Source organism: Marmota marmota, unplaced genomic scaffold, assembly GCF_001458135.2.
Source record: "Marmota marmota marmota unplaced genomic scaffold, marMar, whole genome shotgun sequence".
Lineage (NCBI taxonomy): Eukaryota > Metazoa > Chordata > Mammalia > Rodentia > Sciuridae > Marmota > Marmota marmota.
The window spans coordinates 32,912,008-32,936,478 of record NW_026000037.1 but is presented as its reverse complement, the minus strand read 5'-3'; the positions used below and the strand labels follow the sequence as shown (position 1 = coordinate 32,936,478).

The window sequence follows — 24,471 nt, the reverse complement described above, 5'->3', positions numbered from 1 at the left end:
AGTACATTTCTATTCTCTTAATCATCTAGATTAAAAACCTGATCAACTTATTGATTGGGTTATTATTTTTTTTGTGTGTGTGTTCAACTTTTTGAGTTCTTTGTATACCCTAGAGATTAGTGCTCTATCTGATGTGTGAGGGGTAAAAATTTGCTCCCAAGATGTAGTCTCTCTATTCACCTCATAGATTATTTCTTTTACTGAGAAGAAAGTTTTTAGTTTGAATTCATCCCATTTATTGATTCTTGATTTTAATTCTTATTCTATAGGAACCTTATTAAGGAAGTTGGGGCCTAATCCCACATGATAGAGATTAGGGCCTACTTTTTCTTCTATTAGACACAGGGTCTCTGGTTTTATTCCTAGGTCTTTGATCCATTTTGAGTTGAGTTTTGTGCATTGTGAAATATAGGGGTTTTATTTCATTTTGTTGCATATGTATTTGGCCAAGGACCTGAACAGACACTTTTCGGAAGATGATATACAATCAACCAACAAATATATGAAAAAATGTTCATCATCTCTAGCAATTAGAGAAATACAAATCAAAACTACTCTAAGATTTCGTCTCACTCTAGTCAGAATGGCAGCTATTATGACTTTAAAGCCTTTGCTGCATTCAATCCAGATAACTCACTTGCCCCCAAATTATACACTCCCCTCATAGTTGGAGCCAGTGCTCATATTCATTCTCTGACTGACTCTCCAAACTCCATATACCCATAATGCTTCCTTCATGAGGCAATCCCAATCACTGTACTTTTAACTTTCTTGGGGGGAATATTTCTTGTCTGTCACTAATTGCTCAGCTAGATTTCATGTAATCACAAATTCTTCTTTGGTATTCCCCTTAAGAATACACACTGTGGCTTGGGATAAGATGCTGTGATGTCCCTCTACAGCAGGCAGCAAGAGCTGCCTTCCTCCTCCATGGTTTTATCAAGGAGAAAGGAACAAAATCAGTGTTTCCCGAACCTGACTACATACCACAGTGACCTGAAGGTTTGTTCATTAAAAAAAAACAAAAACAAAAACAAAACAAAACAAAACAAAACAAAAAAAACAATCTCTGAACCTCATCCCAGTACAATGAAATAAAATCTATAAGGGTAGATCCAGGAATCTGTTTCTACAAAGGTGATTTGAGTCAAAGCCAGGTTTGGGAGCCCTTAGAGTAGTTGATTCTGATATCCTTTGCAACATGACTACTTAAGCTCTGCTTGTATTTCTTTTTATTATTTTTATTTTATTTTTTTAGTTGTTGATGGACCTTTATTTTATTTATGTTATTTTATAGATGGTGCTGAGAATTGAACCCAGTGCCTCACACATGCTAGGCAAGTGCTCTACACTGAGCCACAACCCCAGCCCCTGCACTTCTTTTTAAATGATTACAGAATATTCCTAGTGAAAAAGCGAGAAGAACAAAGAAAAGAAAAAAGAATGAAGAAAAAAAGGACATATAATCATGCGAAGACAATTCCTACTAATATATATTTTACATTGGTGCTAGGGATTGAACCCAGGGCCTAGAGCATGCTAGGCAAGTACTTTGCCACTGAATCCCATCCACAGTTCCTGATAATTTAAAGTAAGTTGTTTCAGTCTTTTCTTTACATATAAATAATTACATATGCGTTTTGAAATAGTTCATACTTGCAATGGCTTGAATTTGTGCCCCAAAGCTTATGTGTTACAACCTTAATCCTTAATGCAGCAGTGTTGAGAGGTGAGACCTTTAAGAGGTAAGTAGGTCATGAGGGCAGAGCCTGGTCTTATCCTCCAAGTGGGTTCCTAATAAAAAAAATGATTTCAGCCCTTTTCCCTTCTCTTCTTCCTTCTCCATTCCATCCTGCTCTGTCTCTAATCTTCCCTAAGTTTGTACATATGTGTTACTTCTACGTGTTTCACTATTATATATACATAACATTTTTGATGGGCAATCCTGTTCAGATTCTTGCCATGTCTGTAAAAATGTTCTCAGGTGTTTTTAGTCAGCTTTTTTGTTGCTGTGTCTGAAATAACTGAAAAGAATAATTTTAGAGGTGGAAAAGTTTATTTGAAGGCTCATGGTTTCAGCAGTCCAGTCCATAGACAGCTTGCTCCATTACTTGGGGCTCCATGTGAGGCTGAATGATTTGGCAGAAAAGTATGGGAGACGGAAGCAGCCAACATAACAGAGAAAGCTCAGCTCAGCTCATAAAATGTATTCCTCAAAGGTATGCCCCTAAAGACCCACCTCTTCTAGTCACACCCTATCTTCCTTCAGTTACTACTCAGTTAATCCCTATGAAGGCATCGATTCCCTGATTGGGTGAAGGCTCTCATAACTCAAACATTTCATCTGTAAGCCATCTTGCATTGTCTCACACATGAGCCTTTTGGGGACACTTCACATTCAAATCATAACATCGGGTAAATTTCTAGATATGTAATTGCTAATAAAAAAGTATGTACATTTTTAAGGCTTTTGATGCATACAGCCAAAATTCCCTATTGAAATTTTGAAGACTTCAAATTCTATCTATCATATAGGGCTTGCCTCCTCATGATCCTTAGCTGGCCTTTCATCTATACCCAAGCATTATATCCTAAAGCATTCTTCACAGGTATCATCAATTTATATACTTATACAGTACTAAGTGGAAATTGCATTTTTGTGAAGGTTGTTAAATTTGTGGACTATCTTCCTTGAAGGTTGCCAGCAACATAAGAGAAAAGAAAACTTTAAAATAATTAATCTTGAAGTAACGTTTGGTGAGCTATAACATCAAAGCTAGAAACCTGAGGAAGGAGAATGCTATTTTTTTTTAATGTGTGATACCTTATTCTGGCCATCTGTCGAACAAATATCTGGTTCCAAATAATGTCAATTAAAATGTATGACAAATCTTAATAACATTTACTTGTGAATATCAGTGAGACCAACATTGTGCTCTCATGTGGTTATCTTATGACAGTTGAGGTACCTCCAGACTTTACATAGATGTACAGCAGCTTTATTTTTCTACTGCTTGCTGTCTCTTCTTTTTTGTTTTTTAACCTCTCAACACCCGTGAAACAGAACACCCACTACTAAGCAAGTATACGAAATACAGTGCTGCTTAGCACTGGGAAATTCCAGATCTGGTGCCAAGAGGTTCATAAATACAGCAATGGACTCTCTTATGTCAAAAGTGAGCACTGGTTAACAGATCAAGTAGGAAGCCTTTGGGCTGCTTTGAAGTTGTTCCTCTGTGAGGGAACAGAAACCTTGTGATGATAGTTGGAATGTCAGATTCTAGAAAAGCAAACTATTTCAGTCTGCAAAGTCAACTAAAGGGAATGGTTGCTCACACAATGGTCCCGATGTCACTAACACAAGAAACATGGCAACAGGAGCAGGAATTTGGTGGCAGATGGTCAGGTCTGCAGGAAGTGTCCACCCAGCTTTGTTTGGCCCATATTCTGAAACAACTAGAATAAATACTTAGTGTCATAATTTATAAGCATATCAGTACCAATAAATCAGAATCCTGCAAACAGTCATGTTTATTATATTCTTGTTGCTTAATATTCATGACAGTAATTTATTTTTATAGTACAGTTTCACTGTCCTCTCTACCATGGCTCTGCGTTTAAGTCTGGCAAGTTGAATTAGCAGGAGTTCAGGTAACCCTTTGAAGACTGCAAAAGTTCACTAGTTAAAATGTTATATTTGCTTTAAAAATTTCCCCTTCTTTCCTCAAAAACTCTTAAACTATCAATAAGAAGTCTCTGTAAATGATAAGTAATACTAATTTGACATACAGAATATATGAAGATGAGTATCTGCATAGGCCTCAGATAATAGCTGCGTTACAGAACTCATAAGATATATTAGGACCTTTGGAGAAATGTAAGTAGTTAATTCTTAAATTTACTCTCCACAAAAATGGATGGATATAAACAGAGTTTCCACCTCTCTCATTTTCTTACTTCACCAATTCTGACTTCCCACCTCAGCAGTTCATGATCATTGCTGCTAAACACTATGGGTTGTTTAAGGAGGAATTACATGAAACAAGCACCCCAAGGATGTTGCATTTTATATTTACCTAGTGTTGAAGATACAGAAGGGAGCAGGACATAGCTCCTACCCCAGAGGCACTTCAATCAGAATAAGAGAAGGAAAACAATATTGCAATGTTCTATACTTAGACTTATAGGATTGTGTACACTATTTTCACTCTTAAAAACTCAGCAGAGAAAATTTACAATTAATTGCCAGGAAAAAAAGTCACAAATATACAAGCCTGGGAAACCAATTTTATTTTTAATATTTCCCAGTTACTAGTACTCTGATGTTATGATCTATGCACATTTCTACATATTTATTGTGCATCAACAAAGATTTTAAACATGCTTTTAAAAAGTGAGTAGACTTATTTAAATTATAGTTTGGATCTTTTTATTATGGATATAAAAAATTGAAATAATGGATTTATTTTATAGACTCTTAAAGTACTTTTCTGACACAATGATATTAGAAATAAAATGCTATTTTGATGTAGTTCTACCTTTCAATTAAATAACATAGATAATAAAAGTTGAAAGAAATTTCATTATGCTACTTTTTAGTTCACTTACTGGGAATTATAATAAGGATATATTTTCACGTTTTTACCTATACTTAACACATTTAGACTATGAGGAGGTGTCTACTGCTAAGTTGGTTATTTTTTTTCCTAGTGAGGCATTTTGCACAAACTAGGTGCTCTTAGTTAACATTCTTAAAAGATAAATTCAATGCTCTTACAAATACATTTTCATACTCTTTAACCTTCTCCATCTGCTAGGTGTGTTTGAATTTCACTGGAGCTTTATTTTATTTTTAAAAATTTGTAACAATAACCTAGGCACAGGCATAAGAACCTTTAATGTTGCCTTGGATACAGAAAGCAATAATTGTTTTGAATTTTTTTAAAATTTAAAAGAAGCCTTTCTCAACTAATAAGATTTTAAAACCATGTGGAGGAACAGAAAAAGTGATTCTTGCTCAATTCAGATTCTTATCATTGTAGTTCCTAATAACAGAGTTTGTGTACAAACCAAATCTAAATCTAATTGTCACATTTCTGAATGGGCACTTGTTATTATGTTGTCCAAGTCAGGCAAGAACTGTAGGATCATGGTTAAGAGTCACAGCTTTGAAACCTTCTACTTCTGAGTTCGAATGCCAGATTTGAAACTTCCCATCTGGTAACTTGAGGCATACTATTTAATATTGAATAGACTCAGTTTCCCAAACTGAAATAAAGGGAGCAATATTATTGAATACTAAGGCATATTACAAATGAATTTAAATGGCAAAATGTACATATAGCATTTGGCTATCTGCAGGTGAAATTGTGGTAAGTATACTATAAATTGCAGTGGTAATTACAGTGGTAGTTCTAAAATTTACTTGTATCCCCACTACACCAAAAGTTCACTTTACAGACTTACTTTGGACATAGTGTGGGAGCAGTTCCACCCTACTGAAGTACAGTGAATATTGCAGAAAGCCAGTCAAAAGAATTTTGGGGTTTCCAAATATGTATAAAATTATGTTTACACTATCATAAGTATGCAATGGCATTACATCTAAATAAACAATGTACATAACATATTTTTTTTTTGCTAAAAAAATGCTACTGAACATCTTAGTCTTCAATTGGTCATAGTCTTTATGCTGGTAGAGGGTGCCTTGATGTTGATGGATGCTGACTGAGGTGGTGATTGCTAAAGGTCCAGTTGTTTATGTCAATTTCTTGAAATAAGACAATTAACTCCTTTCATGAAATATTTATCTGCAGCATGTTATGCTGTCTGAGCATTGCATCTATAGCAAAACTTCTTTCAAAATTGAAGTCTGGGGCCAAGGACCTGAACAGACACTTCTCAGAAGAGAACATACAATCAATCAACAACTATATGAAAAAAAAATGTTCATCATCGCTAGCAATTACAGAAATACAAATCAAAACTACTCTAAGATTTCATCTCACTCTAGTCAGAATGGCAGCTATTATAAAGACAAGTAACAATGAGTGTTGGTGAAGATGTGGGGAAAAATGTACACTAATACATTGCTGTTAGTACTGCAAATTGGTGCAATCAATGAGGAAAGCAGTATGGAGATTCTTTGGAAAACTGGGAATAGAACCACCATTTGACCCAGCTATTCCTCTCTTTGGTCTATACTCAAAGGACTTAAAGACAGCATACTACAGGGACACAGCCACATCAATGTTTATAGCAGCACAATTCACAATTGCTAAATTGTGGAACCAATCTAGATGCCCCTCAGTAGATGAATGGATTAAAAAATGTGGCATATATACACAATGGAATATTACTCAGCAATAAAAGAGAATAAAATCATGGCATTTGCAGGTAAATGGATGGCATTGGAGAAGACAACACTAAATGAAGTTAGCCAATCACAGAAAAACAAATGCTGAATGTTTTCTCTGATATAAGGAGGCTGATTCATAGTGGGGTAGGGAGAGGGAGCATGGGAGGAATAGATAAACTCTAGATAGGGCAGAGGGGTGTGAGGGGAAGGGAGGGGGAAAGAGGTTAGCAATGGTGGAATGTGATGGCCATCATTATCCAAAGTATACATATGAAGACACGAACTGTTGTGAACATACTTTATATACAATCAGAGATATAAAAAATTGTGCTCTGTATGTGTAATAAGAATTGTAATGCAAAAAAATAAAGAGTATCCTCTCATAGCTTGTCACTACTTTATCAACTAAGTTCATAGAATACTCTTAAATCCTTTGTCTTCATTCTAATGTTTACTGTGTGTGTGCCAGGGGTAGATTCCATCTGAAGAATCTACTTTCTTTGCTCATCCATAAGAAGCAACTTCTTATTCATGAAAGCTTAATCATAAGATTGCAGCAATTCAGTCCTACTTCAGGCTTCTCTTCTAATCCCAGTGTACTCCTGCTATTTCTACCACATTATACTTGTTTCCACTGAAGTCTTAAACTTGTAGAAGTCATCTATGGAGATCCACTTCTTTCAAACTCCAGCTAATTTTAACATTTTGACTTTCTCCATCCAATGCATCATGAATGGTCTTAAAGGCATTTAGAATAGTGGATCATTTTCAGAAGGTTTTCAAATTACTTTGTCCAGGCCCATCAGAGTAGTTGCTATCCATGGCAGCTATGGCCTTACAAAATGTATGTATTAAATAATAAGACATGAAAGTTAAAATTACCCCTTGATCCATGGACTAGAGAATGGATGTTGTGTTTACAGGCATGAAAACAACATTAATCTCATTTCACATCTCCATCAGAACTCTTGGGTGAGTAGATGCATTGTCAATGGACACTAATGACTTGAAAGGAGTTTTTTTTTCTTTCCCCTGAGCAGTTGGTTTTAATGGTGTGCTTAAAATGTTTAGTAAACTATACTATAAACATATTGCTATCATGCAGACTTTTGTTGTTTCATGTATAGAACACAGGCAGAATAGCCTTAGTGTTACTAAGGGCTCTAGAACTTTCAGAAAGACGAATATTGGCTTCAGCTTAACATCATCAGCTGCACTAGTCCACATAATAAGAGAGCCAGCCTGTCCTTTGAAACTTTGCAACTAGGCATTGACTTGTCTTCTTTAGCTCTAAAAGTCCCAGATGATATTTCTTCCAATACAAGGCTGCTTCATCTACATTGAAAATCTGCTGTTTGGTGTGGCCACCTCCATCAGTGCACTGAACTAGATCTGGAGAACTGGCTGCAGCTAATCCACCAGCTGCTTCACCTTGCACTTTTATGTGATGGATATGGTTTTTTTCCCTTAAGCCTCATGAACCAACTTCTGTCAACTTCCAACTTTTTTTTCTGCAGCTTCCTCCTCTCTCAGTAGATTATAATTATAGAGAAGGCTGTGCTGTGTTGTAGGTGATTAATCTTCTATGCAGACCACAGAATCTTTCTCCACTTGGGCATAAGGCTGTTTCACTTTCTTAGCATTCCTGTCTTTGGTGGAATCGTACTTCTGATTTCCTTCAGGAACTTTTCCTTTGCATTCACAACTCAGCTAACCTTTTGGCACAGGGGGCTTACATTTCAGCCTATCTTTTCATTCCGCATGGCTTCCTCAATAAACTTCATCATTTCTAGGTTTTGATATAAAATGAGAGACCTATGACTCTTTCACTTAAGCACATAGAGGTCATTGAAGAGTTATCAATTGACCCAATTTTAATATTATTCTGTCTTAAGAAATAGGGAGATATCCAAGAGGAAGAGAGATAAAGCAGCAGCTAATTGGTATAGCAGTTAACATGCATATTTATTTAGCTGACCATTTTATGTGGGTGCAACTTGTGGTGCTCCCAAATAATTACAATAGTAATATCAAAGATCACAAATCACAGGTCACCATAATGGATAGATATAATAAGAAAGCATGAAATAATATGAAAATTTCCAAAATAATGTCCCAGAGACATGAATAGAGCACATGGTTTTTTAAAGATGGAGTTAGTAGACTTAGATGATACAAGGAACCTTAAACTTTTAATTTGTAAAACATGCAGTATCCCAGGACGAATAAAATAAATTATGTCTATGATAAAAATTTTAGAAAACTCTACTTTGTACATTTGGAAAGCCTCTTCACAATTTTTCCTCCTGGCACTGCCTTTGAAGTTCTTCCTGAACCATTGTGCACCGTTATCTCTAATTGCTCTATCATTGCCAATGGCCATACAAGGTCTAGACACACTGCTCAGGTTTGTAAATGCCACAATAGTAGGAGGAAAGTTGAATGATAAGATGAAAGAGTTATAGTTAAAGACTTGGTTTTGGTCCTAGTTCTAGTTATTATGAGATGCAGGTGAGATGAGTCTTCTGAATATGAAAATCTTAAAGCAAAACTCTCCTGTTGTGTCATTGTCATGGCAGGCTGGGCTCAGGAGAAGAATGCCACAGGCTTGCATGCACATTTCTGTATGTGAATTTCAAAATGTATAAACAGTATGAAAGAGAAATGTGTAAAGGTGACACCTGGGACTACAAATTCAATTTCAGAGTCCAATAATATAATTTAAAAATATTAATAAAGAGATGATTAAATCTTGTATTGCAGTAATAGGAAGATATTGCCAGAATAAAGGGAAAACTATCTTGCACTGTAAAGTTCCATACCTAAAACATTCCACTGAAGTATTATTTCTGCTGTAGTGTACTTGTCTCCTAAATTCATATGGTGAAGCCCAAGCCCCAGTGTCATAGTACTTGGTGGTGGGACTTTGGGAGATAATTAGGTTTAGTTGATTTTATGAGCAATCCAAGGCCCTTACCAGAGCCTGATAATTCTGGTGTCCTGATTTTAGGTTTCCAGACTCCAGAACTATGAGAAATAAATTTCTGATGCTTAAGAGAAGTCTCTGCTATTTTGTTATGATAGCTCAAAACTAAGAAAATTTCCAAATTTTAGAAAATCAACCTTGGAGGAGGTTGATAAAGCATCTGGAAACCTTGATTCATGAGAAATATATTCAGAGAGCAGGGAAAGAAAGGAGAACATTGGATACTAGGTAGAGTGGGAGAAAGATACTGCTTTAAGGCTGATATTGACCAGTGTGGTTTTCTAGCAATGCTCTAGCTGGTCTGATTTTGCTCTTGGTGTGCTTTCTGTTCTGCTCATGATGTTCCTTGTTCATCCAGGGGTCCAGCTTTCAGAATCTCTGAGCATCACAGACCTGAGTACCATAGACAGCAGCTTCTCAAGTCCTTCTGGTTATAGTATATGCTTAAGATTATCCCATTTTTTAAATCCAACTCTTCTTAGAGTACTTCCATAACACAGTACAAAGAAATAGATTTTTCTGAAGATAGTGGTTCCTTCTTAGATGTCAATTAGACATTCAGAGAGTAATCCACAAAAGGTATCAAGAGACAAACTTACCATTGTGCTTAGAGTTAGGGGCCTGGAGGAGGAGCTCAATAGATTTCTGTTTTCATTTGTTGGTAAGATAGTATCCACCTGCAACTAGCAGGACAGATGGCACTAATTATGTCTGCCCATCCGTTACTTGGCAGAGGAATAGCTTTGAGATCTGAAAGGGTCAATCTTTCACCTGCTGGACTCTCAGGGTGAGAAGAAAAAGAGAAAGGGGCCAAGAGCTGATTGTCTGGTTAGACACTAATCATGGACTCAAGGCCTTAGGCATTTGACCTTTCAGAATAGCAATTAAAAAAAAAAGGTGTTATACAAAATGGAATTGTGGGAAAAGTAGGGGGAACTGCACATTTAAATGGAATTATAATTAAATAAATAAAAGGATGAAATCTCATCTATTCAATATCATTTTTATAGTTCATAGATTTTTTTAAAAAAATGTGTTTATTTTCATCATTCCATGTATATTGCTCTTACTCCAAAAACACTGCTGAATAGTGAATAGTGAATCCATTTTCCAAAGTGTAGGTAGAAAATGTCTGAGTCAATCCTTAGGGGAAAATTCCATTCTCCAAACCACCTGGCAATTCTCAATATGGATATTCTGTTGTACCAACATAAGAATTCCCCCGGGAAATTTATAGTACTCTTCAGCATCACATCTAAGGTTTAATGCTTCAGAACAATGGAGAGTGAGCTAGATGAAGAAATACCACACTTCAAGGGTTCATTTAATGGTTCTAGAAGTTATTCAAACAAAATTATTTTATTGATAGAGTGGTGGAGGGCTAGAGATAGAACCAATACTTAAGTAAATGTGACTGAGATGTGACTGAGCATGAATAAGAGTGACAGTGAACAGGTCTTCTGGGGGGAAAAATAGTGAACTCTTTCGGTGAACAAGTAAATGCATGTGTGTGTCTGCCTGTTCTTGTGTCTATGTGTGTACATACAAGAGGGTTCTTTGTTAAATGTGGATTAGTTGACAGTGCTTGGAACCATTTTTATCCATGAGAAAGATTCACAATGTTACATGTATCTTCAAAGGCTGGTGCATAGCCTCCCCTATCTCCTCACCTACCACCTACCTGTGAGTTTATGACTTTCACAAGCCAAAATACCAGGATACATTCTCAGCAAAGCAGCTAATTTTCCAATTGGGATGACATTGCTTTGGGGTTGTCTCTTTTGGATGCTACTTTGAGGATCACAGGTTTGTTAATATTTAATAGAGGCAAGGCAGCCTCAAATTCGAAAGACTATAAATAGCTTTGGGGTTATAAATAAGAGGTAAGTTCTCTAGAAAAGTTCAGGTTTTGGACTAGCAAGTGGGGTTGGTCTCCTGCAAAACAAAGAGAAATCTCACTGGATGAAGAAATAAAATGTGATTTTCTGGATTGTGAAGTAAGAGAATATCTTACAATATCATCTTAATCATCTCTGGTACTATTTAGAATTCTACAGACAAAATATTAAAGCAGGGACTGGGGTTGTAGCTCAGTTGGTAGAGTGTTTGCCTTGCATTTGTGAGGCACTGGGTTCCATCCTCAGCACCACATAAAAACAAATAAATAAAATAAAGGTATTGTATCTGTCTATAACTAAAAAATTAAAGTAGAATAGAGATGGATACATACATGTATCATTCGAGATAGCTTTAATGGAGAAGAGGAAAGACTAATAAGAATAGACCGAAATGTCCTCTGAGACCAGCCTATCTAAAAGACAGTCTGGTTATATTCTGATGTAATAATACTAGCTAGCATTTACTGAATATTTTGTGCCAGGAGCTCCGCACATAAGATTAGCATTTCATGAAATTATTTAAAAATCTTCATGGGGAAGATACTATTTTTCCATCTATTTTATAGGTGTGGAAATGGGAGGCCTAGAGAGATTAAGAATTTGTTCAGTCTTACAGGTAGTACATGACGGAGTCATAATTTGAATAGAGGTGGTGGTGTGTGATCAGGTAGGAACCTTAGCTTTGATGATGAGAGTAGACATCACTGAGAAGTTGGCATGTGAGTGGAAATCTGGGGAGGTGAGTTTCAGTAGAAGTATGAAGCAAGGACTCTCAGTGTGCCTGAAGTATTCAAAGAAGGGACGGATGCCCAATGGGCTGGGATGTGAAGGGGCAAGGCAGGGAGCTTAGGAAAACCAGATCACATAGGACTTTGAAGACCTCACAAATAATTTGGCTTTTACTCAAAACAAAACAAAGCCAGTTATAATCTGGATTGGGTGAGAGAAAAATGTTACTGGGGAAATAGGAGAGACAGATGTGGCCACAGTCAGAGTTGGGACTGGGTGGGTGGAAGACTTTTCAGAAGGTCCATCAGTGGTGATCACAGTGCAGAGTGAACTAAAGAATGTGAAATGAGGCAGGAGCCTCAGTGTGGAATGAAAGGCCACAAACCCTCAATTTCATTAGGATCTTTTGAGGCAGTGAAAACCAGCCACTCAAATCCACTATTAAAGGAATGGGTCAAGATAACTGTTTTACACTGAGGTATTGAGAAGAAATTTTGTTATCTGTTTTTTAAAAGGATGTCTACTCAGTAGGAGTAGGGATGCTCAGGAAGCTGACTCATGAAGGCTGCCTGGCTGATTGCTCAGCTTGAAACGTTTATTGCTTTGAAAAAGTGACCTCTTAAGGATATGGAAGAAAGGAGTGCAAGTAAAATAGAAGTTTAAAGGAAAAGCAAAAAGACAAGCAGCACATTTTCTAGTGGAGCTGATGTCTTACCACTCAGTTAATTTCAGAGTCAAGGCTCAATTTTAATTTTGAATCACCGTCTGGCTTTACATATAAAGGACTTTTTATTAAGCCAAAGTAAGTAGATAGAGGTCCAGTTGTTTATTCTCTAGCACTAAACCATTCCTACAGAGAGACACCTGTGTAAGCCATTTGGCTGTAGTCAACTATTTTTCTACATTTTAATTATGAATATAATTAGAATGAGTTAAGAGACAGGCTAGGCATCAGCCATAAAATTTCCAGTTTGCTCGCACACGCACACACACACACACACACACACAGAAATTAAAAAGCAACCCCAATGAAAAGCCTACCAAGTCTGTGAGAATGTTAGCTTGCCATGAAAACTAAGGGAATCTGTAAAATTTACCTTTACTTCCAATTTCACTGAAGTTTCCAATTTCATTGAAGTTGTACAATAAATAATTATTTTCATATTGTATTATTTTTACACCTTTTGCTTCTTTATGGTAAAACTTTAAACCCTGGTTTTACTTTCTCTGGTTGTAAAGCAATTGTTCACTATCATGCTTTCATGTTTAGCAACTGCTTTAAGTGAAGTGCCTTACAAGCTCTGTTTCTTTTCTCTCAAAAAGTGTCATCACAGAGTTGATGATGCATCAGAAATAGCTTGACCAAAGGGCATAAAGTCAAGAGTGAAGAAAATATCTGCAAATACACTTGGCTGGCTTTTTTCTCCAATTACCTGCTAAAAGTGTACTGTATAGGCAAATAATAATGACATGATGGCCATAGGTGGAAAACAAAACAAAAGAACATGTAATAGGTACTTTCTGCCCCAGGGTAATGCCTTCAATTTCAATCATTTTAGGGTGATTATGGTGCCAGTATGAGTTGTGTTTACAGACTAGGCATGACGCCCACTTGACCTTTGATGATTAATAGCCTGAATTTTAGTGTGAACACACACATATATAATATATAAATAAACAACATAAATAACATTTCTTTACATAGTATATGTATATACAATATTTACTTAAGGAAACTGGAAAAAATGCCAAAAGAGATTACATTGGAACCATAAGGTTGTCTTGATCAGGAGTTAGCATTCATTTCCATCATGGAAAATATATAGAACCTTGCTTAGGGGTAGAAGAAAGAAGGCAACTTACTCACAGAAGGCAACTTTGGAAAAGTACAATTCAACAATATCACAAGTACAAACACACATGGTCTAGTGTGAGTACAAAAGAGCTGAGATACAAACTATCACCAAATGAAATGATTGGAGTCCTTCAAAAGGTGAGGTTTGGTTTAACTTTGAATCAAATCTCTTAAATCTTTTCTCTCACAAATAATACGAGTAAATACATGCATGAGGTCATTCCTTTCATCTACTGATCAATATATAGTTTCAATATCATCTCAACTGGGATGATCGGTTTGATTTGAGAGAAGGGAAATGAAAATAGTGGATTAACAACAGCATTTGTGACTTGGAGGTGTACCAGGTGCTATCTGTATAAAATAACAGAGAGAAAAACATTGTGGCTGAAAGAATAAAGAACCCTAAAGGATAATTTAATCTTGAGATTACCCTGAATTATGTGGGTGAACCAAATGTAATGGCAAGTGTCTTCAAAAGTAGAAAACAAAGACAAAATGTGTCATAGCAGGGTACAACTATGGAAGAGGTAAGAATGATGTGATAGATGAGAAGGACATAATTGGCCATTGTTAGCTATGAAGGTGGAGGAAGGGACCCACTATCACAAGAATGTGAGCAGAAGTCACAAGGGCAAGTAAATGGATTCTCCCCTAGAGCCTCCAGAAAGGAATGCAATTCCACCAACAACTGGACTTGTGAAAACTGTCAGATTTTTATCCTATAGAACTGTGGTGCTCATTTGCTATGGCAGAAAAAGGAAACTAATGTACAAGCCCTCCAGGGAACAGTGTCTCTACCTCAAAAATCTGAAAGAAGTCTCTGGCCAGCCACCCCAAAGCAGTCCTGGAGGTAACCATTCCAATATGAATGATGCAGAGAAAAGGCTCTAGAAAGGAGGCATCTTGAAAAAATGAGACAAAAGAATATAGTCTCTGGAAAGAGTGAGGACATGGGGGGCAGGGAGCAGAGAAAGGAAGAACAATTACAAACACCAGGAAAATAAATTTTAAAAAGTCTACCCAAGAGAATCATGATAATCATGATTTAACTACAAAGGGAACCCAATGTAGCCAAAAATTTAAGAAATTTTTGAAGAGTAACAAAGAGATTATAGTTAACTTTGTGAGGACTATTTTTTGGAAAGTGAAGGAGTTGTGACAGTGAACTCTAGAGAAGAAATCTTTGCAAAACCACTGGTACAGGAAGTGAACAATGCTTCTAAAGCCATATTAATGCAAATGTAAGTATTGATATTATTTTTATAATTGGACAAGTTATTGAATACTTATGACAACCATTAATATGTAAAGGAGTTAATGACCAATATTTTTGTGAATGAAGAGAAAAAGAGATGGACAGGGTGTAAAGAAGAATATGCTCACCTTATGAAGGAAAGAGTTAGCAGATATTGTAGGTTGTTGGTGAAGTAAGAAATAAAGTTTAAGCATATTATTTAACTTCCAAATATAATAGCAACATGATGATCAAATACTGGGAGAATATTTAATTTCAGATGATAAAAGATATTATCTATGACTGACAAGTCAAAAGTAGAAATATTATCTAGAGTTAGGAAAGTAATCACCAGAAGAAACAAACATTGACAGGGTTAAATAAGAATTCCTCTCTTGAAGAGGCCTGGGCATCTCAAGTGTTCAGGTCCAATCAAAGTTTTTCATCATAAACTTTTCTGTAAGATTTGTTTTCTTTGAAGATTATAATTAGATACTAGTAAAAAGTTGTAATAAAATGACACTAATAAAATTAAACCTATAATAGGTGCTCATATGACAGGAAAATAACACTGTGATATCATAATGAATTTTTAAAATTGATTAGAAAAGAAAGTGTTAAGAATGTTCTCAGAGAAGGTAACATTTAAAAAATTGAATATTTTTAATATCTAATAAAACATACTGAAACTTTCCTTACTCTTGGAAAGTTCTATCTTATTTCTAAACTAAAACTACAATACTAAAATTTCTGAGCTTTAATTTAATTCTAACTTCAGTTTTAAAAAGTAGAAATAATTGATCGTTATCTTATATATTGATGATTTAGGACATATAAGTCTAATAAAGGACAATGTAACAGATATTTGGCAACAGGTTGGTAGTTATTCATCAAGGCAACTTAAAAAGATGGAGAGTTATTTGTGTTTTAGTGTGGAGTTAAGTGCTAAATCTAATATTTTGAGCTATGTAAACTTGGGGCTCTTCTAAAAAACTGATTTCTCTAAAAATCAATCAGAAAGCACCTAATGTAGGAGGATATGGCAAGAAAATGCTTTCTTATTTAATTCTTATAGTAACTGTTAGAGCTAGAAGTTATTTTCCTCATGATCTTTCTACTTCTTCAGTAACTCATGCTTTGTTATTTTGAAGATTCCATGAGACAACTAACAGAAATGTCAATGAGTGTTTTCTCCTCTCCTTTTCTTTCCCAGAAACTTTGGGAAAATACAGACATTAAAACAAAACAAAACAAAAAAAGACACTGCTTGTTGTCTCTTTTCTTTTGATCTGTAGCTTTATCAGATTGAAAAAGATGGGAATAGAAATAAACAGTACATTTTCTAGGATTTAGATCTACTGGAAATGTCCAGACCCCCTGCAGGCCTGTAGCCACAAGACTGCACCACCTATCATAAAACTCTATAACTGTGTTTTTCTACCAAGGTTACATTCACTGTACTAATAATGCTTTCAGCAAAAGTCATTTCCAGGGAATTGAGTCCTTGTAGTCAGTGGGTTAAATTCCCACAAAATAACCTGCAGGTGACCTAGTAGCATTGACCTCAACTATAGAATTACAGATCAATAGCTTCAGTACTTGGATTCTGAAATATAAAAAACAGAATCTAGTGTTTTTGTTACCCCAATGAGTATTATCAGACAAGGGATCACTATGGCAATTACAGGTTCTTATGATATTAATGTTTGTTTTTGGTCCAAAAAGAAACTGTTTTAAAAAGTAAATGCCTTCTGTTCACTCTTCTTGGAATACTAAATAATGATTTTCAAACATGTAATGGGAATTAAAAGTAATTCAAATAGCAGAAGTGGTCATTAATTGCTTGTTGTAGAAATAACATTTCTTCCTCAGAGGCAAAGTATTCCAGTTGGACATAAAACTCCTCTATTCATCTTTTGACTTTGCCCATGAAAGGGTAATACATCTCTCAATTAGGGGCAAATTGAAACTGTGATGCCATCATAAACTTGATTTGGGGGTAGTGGAATAGAAAGGGGAAATAACATTATGAAATCATTAACCATGACATTGACAGGCATGGTGATTTTGCTCATGTCTAACCAAACAACAGAAACCATTTAAGTATTTACACCAACGGGATCTTAATTTGATGCAGAGAACTAGTTACTCAAGTGATGAAGGAACTGAGATAAAAGTAAGGAAACTAAGAAATTAGCCACAGTAGGAAGCCACTGCCTTCTTTAGTCTAGAAAGGAAAGGAGGGTCTGTATCATTACAGCAAACCTGAAACCAGAGTAGGCCTGTCCAGGCAAAGCAAGAGTCATGGAGGAGGTGGAACCTCAGGTAGAAGAGCAACCTGTCACAGACGGGTGGATGAATACAGGCGTGAGGGAAGAACTAATAAACCAGCCAGACTTTGCTTCTCCCTCCAACTATTATATCCTGCCAGTGGCTTCCATTGGCTTTCATAGCTGGAAGCCAATCCCTAAGTGCACCTGTTAAATTCAGCCAGTGAAGTTCAACCCTCTGGTACAGCATACAGAAAACAAGGACCAGGAAAGAGACCCAGACTTAGCATACATTGTCATATCCTGTGAATTTACTAAACAAACTTACCCTTCATCCTAATAAAGCCAAGAACTAATGATTGAATTGGTGATGTTCTCATTATATTGACTCCATAAGAAAATGTGGTCTGAGATAAATTCCTGGACTCCTCTGGGTCTGGATACAAACGTTTTTATAATTTGAAAGATTTTTTAGCTTAACTAGTGCTCAAGGGAGCAAAAGTGCCTCCTCTGGTGTGATTTTTAGCCATTGCTAAGGATCTAGGTGCTATTCTTCCATTGCTTCAGGATATTTAAATATGAATTACAATCTAGAATAAACCTGAGTTTAGAACACTAGAACCAGCTTCAAGATTATGCCAAAAATAAATGGGTTAGTATATGTCTCTGGCCAACATTCTAACATATTGCCCGCATTACCCTGTTGGTTCACCCATCCATTTTACATATTAAGAAATCAGGATATTATGCTCTTCTGAGTTAGTTTAGGAAAGGTTGCTGAGTTTTAGTCTTTTTGTCTTGCTATTAAAAAATACCATAAACTGCACAGATTATAAACAGTAGAAATTTATTTCTCACAATTCTAGTGGCTGATAATTCTACCATCAAGGCACCAACAGATTCAGGGTCTGGTGAGGGCCCACTCTGGTTCATAGATGGCAACTTTTAGCAGTGTTCTCACATGGTGGAAGATGTTGTAGATCACTCTTGGATATCTTCATAAGGACAATAATCCCATCACCAGTGTTCCACCCTCATGACCTAATCACCTTTCAAAAGTCCCACTTCCAATGCCATCACCCTGAAGATTAGAATTTCCAAATGTGAATTTTGATAGAACACAAATATTCCAACAATATCCCCATTTCTCCTTGCCTTGAACAATGAAAGGAAAACTTTCCTGTCTCTTCTCTTTTGGGTTACTTTTCCAAACACAGTTCCCCTGGACAAACACTATTAGCACCTGCACATCATCTTACATTTTAAAAGGAGTTTCCTAAGCACTATCTCATTCATCCTCACCATAACCCATTCTGTAAGTCAGCAGAAGCACTTGCTAAAGCCCTGGATCCCAAGCATGCAGTCTGCCTCTCCTCTGCTGTATTCAGTTCTGACCATGTTTGCATCTCTGAAATTCTGTCCAAATTGGATTTAAGTCTAGGATATCTCAGAAATCATCCTACTCTTTATGGCAATTCAAAAGTCACAACCTCACCTGAGTTTTGAGGGCCTGATTTCCTTTCTCTTAAGCTAAGGGAATGGCTTGACTACTATTTTTGAAATCAGTTGAACTAGAGGAAATTTAAGTGATGGGTATCCTACATCAAAGCCCACGAATCAGCTTACATAGCAAGTATGTTTCCAAAGGAGATAATTCTCACTTGAAAGTATGAAGTTTAAGATGACATTATATCATTAAATAAACACAGAGTAGGTGCCTGAATGCAAATCACTCTAATTTCCCACCAAAATGCTTTCCTTGGTGTGAATGATCCTCCAGGCTTGAGTATGTCAAGACAGAATATCCAAATAAGTTGTTATGAAATGCATGCTTGCCTACTTTTCTTTATTCCTCCTCTTTTTATGACGTTAAGAGAACCTGAGAACTATAAAACTTCACTCACCTTGAGAAGTGGAGTATATTTATTTATGAAATTAAAAGTCATAATTAGTGATAAGAGCTCCCCCTCTTGCCAGACCCATTATGAGAAGACTGTTATTACATTAAACAATGGTGACAGCAACAACCAAAGCTGCAATTGTGAGCAGGCAACAAAAGAAAGACCATGGGAGAAATCCCTCTTCTTTAGTCCTCTTGATTCACTTTACCAGAGCTTTAAACAAGTGTGAAGACTTTTGCGAGTGAAAATCAAAATGAAAGGACATGTTGAGGAACTGTTCTCCAATATGGGCCCCTAAATCCCTACTCTCACTCCTGGGAACCCTGCACACACAGTCATCCAAGATTAGACCTCCTAAGTCGAACATTTTTTCTTGGAGATTTTTCTTGTTGGGACTTTAATTAAGCTCCTGCCAGGCTTGCAAGCTTTTTAATTTTACCTTTCTTTCTTCTTTCTTCCTCTTTCCTCCTTATATCAGCTAGCTTGCCAGGAAACTTTTTCCAAGCTGTCACAATTATAGTAAATGTACCCTAAGATATTAACTTTAGAGATGTACTAGTATTTGCTTTTCAAGGATCTATAGCAGATGTTTTCTTGCATATGGAAAAGATCTTCATTCATTCATTCACTTATTTGTTTATTCTTATTTGTGTGGCTATTTTATAAATCAGAAAATAATAGCAAGGGAGGCTTTACAGAGTGTACAATTGCTATTGGTTAGTAAGTGATCTAATTCACTCTCCCCTAAGTCACCCATTAAACAGAAGAAACTCACCACCACTTAATTTGGTTTTCACAGTGCTCATAAGCAAACTGCAGCTATTTACTAGACTGAACCAAGGGAACATGGTGTCTCACTTGATGATTTAACACATATTTAAGGATGTAATATTTAATTAGTTATGTTCTTTTATAAGACCCCTTTGTCTGCAAACTCATTGGAATTCTGAAAGTATAAAGGCAGGAGCCTGTGCAAATGGTGACCTCTTTACAACAGATTCCATGAGATGTTACTTTCATTAGAGTAAATATAGTTAAATTTGGTTACTCTAAATATGATGCTATCTTTTTTTTCTGAATGATATCTTTTGTGAAAAACTCAAATAATATTACTGGGTCAGAAATAAGACAAGCTGTCAAAAACACAGAATTTAAAATGAGAGACATGGAGCATTGGGAATATTATCTATTCTCCTTCATTTTTATGATCATTATTCTTATTATTTACTTAATAATTCCATGATGACAGGCTATTCTGCCGACTGCTTCTTTCTGAGAGGTACTTACTGATCGCCTCCACAAATGGCTCAAAGAAACTGTAGGGGAAGAGCGGCTCAGGCAGCTCCCGGAAAAACATCTTCAGTGCTCCGGTGACAACGTGGATGTCCTCCCACTGGCTGTCGTCCAAATTCAGCTTCTCTTCTGGGAAAACACGAGGAGAAATGGAACAACTGGTTTTAATGAAACAATTACAAGACACTAATTATTATGTTAATGTTTGCCTACTATCATCAGCAAACGTTAACAGCCTTCTGCACCTAGAGGTTTGGTACTGTGCGTGGTTTTCTTTCTTTTTTTTTTTTCCCTCCCCTTTTTCCGTAGGAAGGGAACATTTTCAATGGAATACCATCTGTAGGAATGCAGCTAACAAAAAACAAGACACACAAAGAGACAGTGCCATTGACACAGTATGTCAGATACATTTATTCCCATAATGCATCAGTATGAAAATTAGCATCACAGCTCAACATGATTCAAAGCTATTTGGTTTTGAGGCTGAGGGGCTAAGAGTTGCCAATGATGGCCGGCTCAAGGGACCGGCCTAAAGGCCTTGCTGAGCCAACAGGAGACATATGCTAAACATGGCAATAGAAAATGAGTTATTGCTTTACATGTGTTAGCCTTGCTATGTACAAGGGAATAATGGGTAACACTTTTTTTTTTTCCTTTTTTTGCCTGAATATAAAGTCAGCAAGGAATAGAATGCTGAGTGAGAAAGGATATTAATTCCTTCTTACTGCTTCAAAAATATCTTTTTTTTTTTCAGTTTTCATCTCAGTGAGGAGAATGTGCCCAGCAACAATATTAGACAGACCCCTGTTGGCCTACGTAGGCTATGCAAAGCTGTCAAAAATGATAACACACTGAAGACAAACCACAAGTGCTTACCAACTCTTTAGAAACAAGAGAAGTCTTTGCTTGGGAGGTGTGAGTTGAGACGCTGAAATACTAAAGAAAGTAACTGCCAGAATGAAGGTTTTAGTTGAAATAAAATGTGCCAGGCAGTTGTTATCTTCCTTTCCCCCAGCAATCTGAAAGTCTGGAAGCATTCTCTTGAAGAAATGGACGTATTTGTGTCGGAGAGTGACATCTTTACATACAATTAAAAGGAAGCAAGACAAAGGTATTGCTGTTGATCCCTAGGATTTGCCTTTCTGAATGTGCAACATGGAAAATGTTTTAGATACTGGGCTTAAAGAAAACAAAAATTAATTGTTTTATACAATCTGGGGGTTAACTGAAAAGCTGAGAATCCTGCAAGAACTTAACAGGTATATGATCAACTAGAATTTTGTTTCTTTACTGATGTCTTGGGCTCACAGTCACATGCCTCCTCTGTGTCAGTTTCATGAATGCTGAGGAGTATTTCTCACTAAAAAATGTAAGGAAAGCCGAGAATTGTCACTGTAGGGATTCTCTGCATGAGCTGTTTTGCTAATAATGTCCATACCCTTTTAAAAATATTAGCCCAAATCTCTCTCAGATCTTTTATTTTTTTTTCTAATTTTTTTTTCTATTAGTTTTAGGACTAGTAAGTGATGTTCCTGTATAATAATATATTTGGGGCAAAAAAGAGAAATTAGGTGGAACTGTTTATGTCAGATGGACTATTTTCTTCTTCCTTTTCAATCTTCATTCCTACCTCGATCATAACACAATAATATGATCCACAAGAAAATCAGCAGAGGAGACCTTCTTTCTGCCCTGCAATCATTTTTGATTGATTGTAGTTCAACAATTAGTCTTTTATTTGGCTACACACTATTGAAATAGGCCGACAGCATCTTAGCAGGCCAGCTTTAAACAGTCAACTGTTAACAATAGCATCAAAAAGGGAGACCTGATGGGGTTTACTGTCACTTTAAAGAACGGGGTTTTCACATTGTTGAAATCTGTCAGATATTTTGAAATGTCCCTCTCACTATGGTGCCACACCCCCTGCGTGCCCTTATAATAAAATTGGTTTTACTCCTGATTAAATCATTTTCTCCCTACCCACTACCATACTTCTCATAATGGACCTGTGCGCTCTACAGCTGGTGTTCTTCCCATGGTACCAATTCTTACTTTATCTTTTAAGCACTTTGCTGCTAAGATCTCATGCAGAGTGCTTATGTTTTGTTAAGAGCTTCATTCTTAGAGAAATAGCTTAACACATGTTCTAAAAATGTTGTACAACTTATTGCTTAAAACACATTTAGAAAATGTATAAGTACTGTAGCTTTGGCACTGAACTTTAAGTGGAAACCTAAACATACATGCGCACACATACACACAATCGCACATATACAACTATCGCTATCAAAAATTTATCTGAAAAGTCCAGCAGGAAATGACATTGGGTGCATAGGTTTGAGATTGCTAAAGGGGTAATAAGGAATGATTTTATCTTAAGAAATCACCACTGGCAACAAATAAGTAGAGAAATATAGTAGTTTGTTATCAAATGGGAAAATCTATCTGAAAAACATTAGGAAAGCACAAGGAAACATATGTATTCACTATGGTGGGGAAGGTGAATCAAGTCCAAAAGACAAAATATATTAGGGACTCAAGCAATGGAAACCCCCAGCAAACATCATAAACCATCCTGGTTATTTTGTAGGATTTATCTCAGTGTGATGCAATTTTTCATATGAGAACACCAAAAACCATTACATACCAGAGTCCAATACTGGGAAGAAGTCTGGTTGAATCAAGACATCTAATCATCTTTACTAAGTCTCAAGATCTGTCCTGGATTCTCCTGGTGCTCTAATTTTAGGCTATCTAAAATTCACTTTGGTCATGGCTTTTGGGTTAAAGCACATAAACAGAATTGATGATATGTGAAGCTCCAAATTCAAATCCTTTGTGATTTTTATGAGATCACAAAAATATACCTAAAAGTTGTGTCCATATAAGCCTGTCTTAAAAAGTGCTCTTCATGAAGAGTTTTTAGTACATTTTACTTACTTATTTTTGAGTGAACTCTCTCTATATAAGTAATAATATATATATTTTATAGGTATGTGAAAGAAAAAAGTTGACTACAGCTATTAGGAACAATTTTTCTTACCAAGGAGAACTAAAAAATAGATCTTTGATAGCTATAGAAAGTCAATGGTAGAGGATAGGAAAGGCAGCAGAACACAACAGACACTAGTATGGCAATATGTAAATCAATGGATGTGTAACTGATGTGATTCTGCAATCTGTATACGGGGTAAAAATGGGAGTTCATAACCCACTTGAATCAAAGTGTGAAATATGATATATCAAGAACTATGTAATGTTTTGAACAACCAACAATAAAAAATTAAAAAAAAAAAAAAGAAAGTCAATGGTAGTTTCCGAGGAAAAAAAGAGCATGACTAGGAATTTAAGCACCACTTTCTTCTTGCATTATATATTGCTCTATAGAGGGCATAGCACCATATACTTTAAAAAGGTACAGCTGTCAAGGTTGCTTGATATCTCTCAGAGGAGGGAGCTTCACTGGGAGCTAAAAAAGATTACTAAAGTGAATATTGATGGACTTGTAGACATTTTATATCTTATATCTGTCCTCTACAATTTTATTCTGTCGACTTGGAGCATGAGCAGAGACAAACTAAAAGAGCAAACAAATCACCCTAAAAATGCACGCCATGCCTTTTATGGACTAAATTACATCTCCCACCAATCCACAACATCATATACTGAAATCTTGAACCCTACTATCTCATGATGTGACTATTTGCAGATAAGGCCTTTAAAGAGAAAATTAAGGTAAAATAAGGTCATATAGGGCCCAATCCAATACTACTGGTGTCCTTACAAGAAAAGACTAGGACATATGAGAAATCCACTTTTGTCTTTCCTCTTTGATATATCTACAATTTATATAGAAAGCAAGCCAACACATGATGCCAAAATATCCCATCGAACATTAAGATATAATACCGTCTTTCTTTGCCTTTTTTTTTTTTTTTTTG

The 24,471-nt window shown here is 36.1% G+C and overlaps 1 protein-coding gene across 4 annotated transcripts in view; it reads right to left on the bottom strand.

Moving 5' to 3' along the window:
• Positions 1 to 24,471, bottom strand: part of Arhgap15 (Rho GTPase activating protein 15) — a 621,152-nt gene that overhangs the window by 116,698 nt on the left and 479,983 nt on the right. For all 4 annotated transcript variants that reach the window (XM_015479148.2, XM_048812226.1, XM_048812228.1 and 1 more), the window contains exon 12: positions 20,522 to 20,656. In XM_015479148.2, the coding sequence (XP_015334634.1) occupies positions 20,522 to 20,656 (135 nt within the window). The remainder of the gene's footprint in view (positions 1 to 20,521; positions 20,657 to 24,471) is intronic.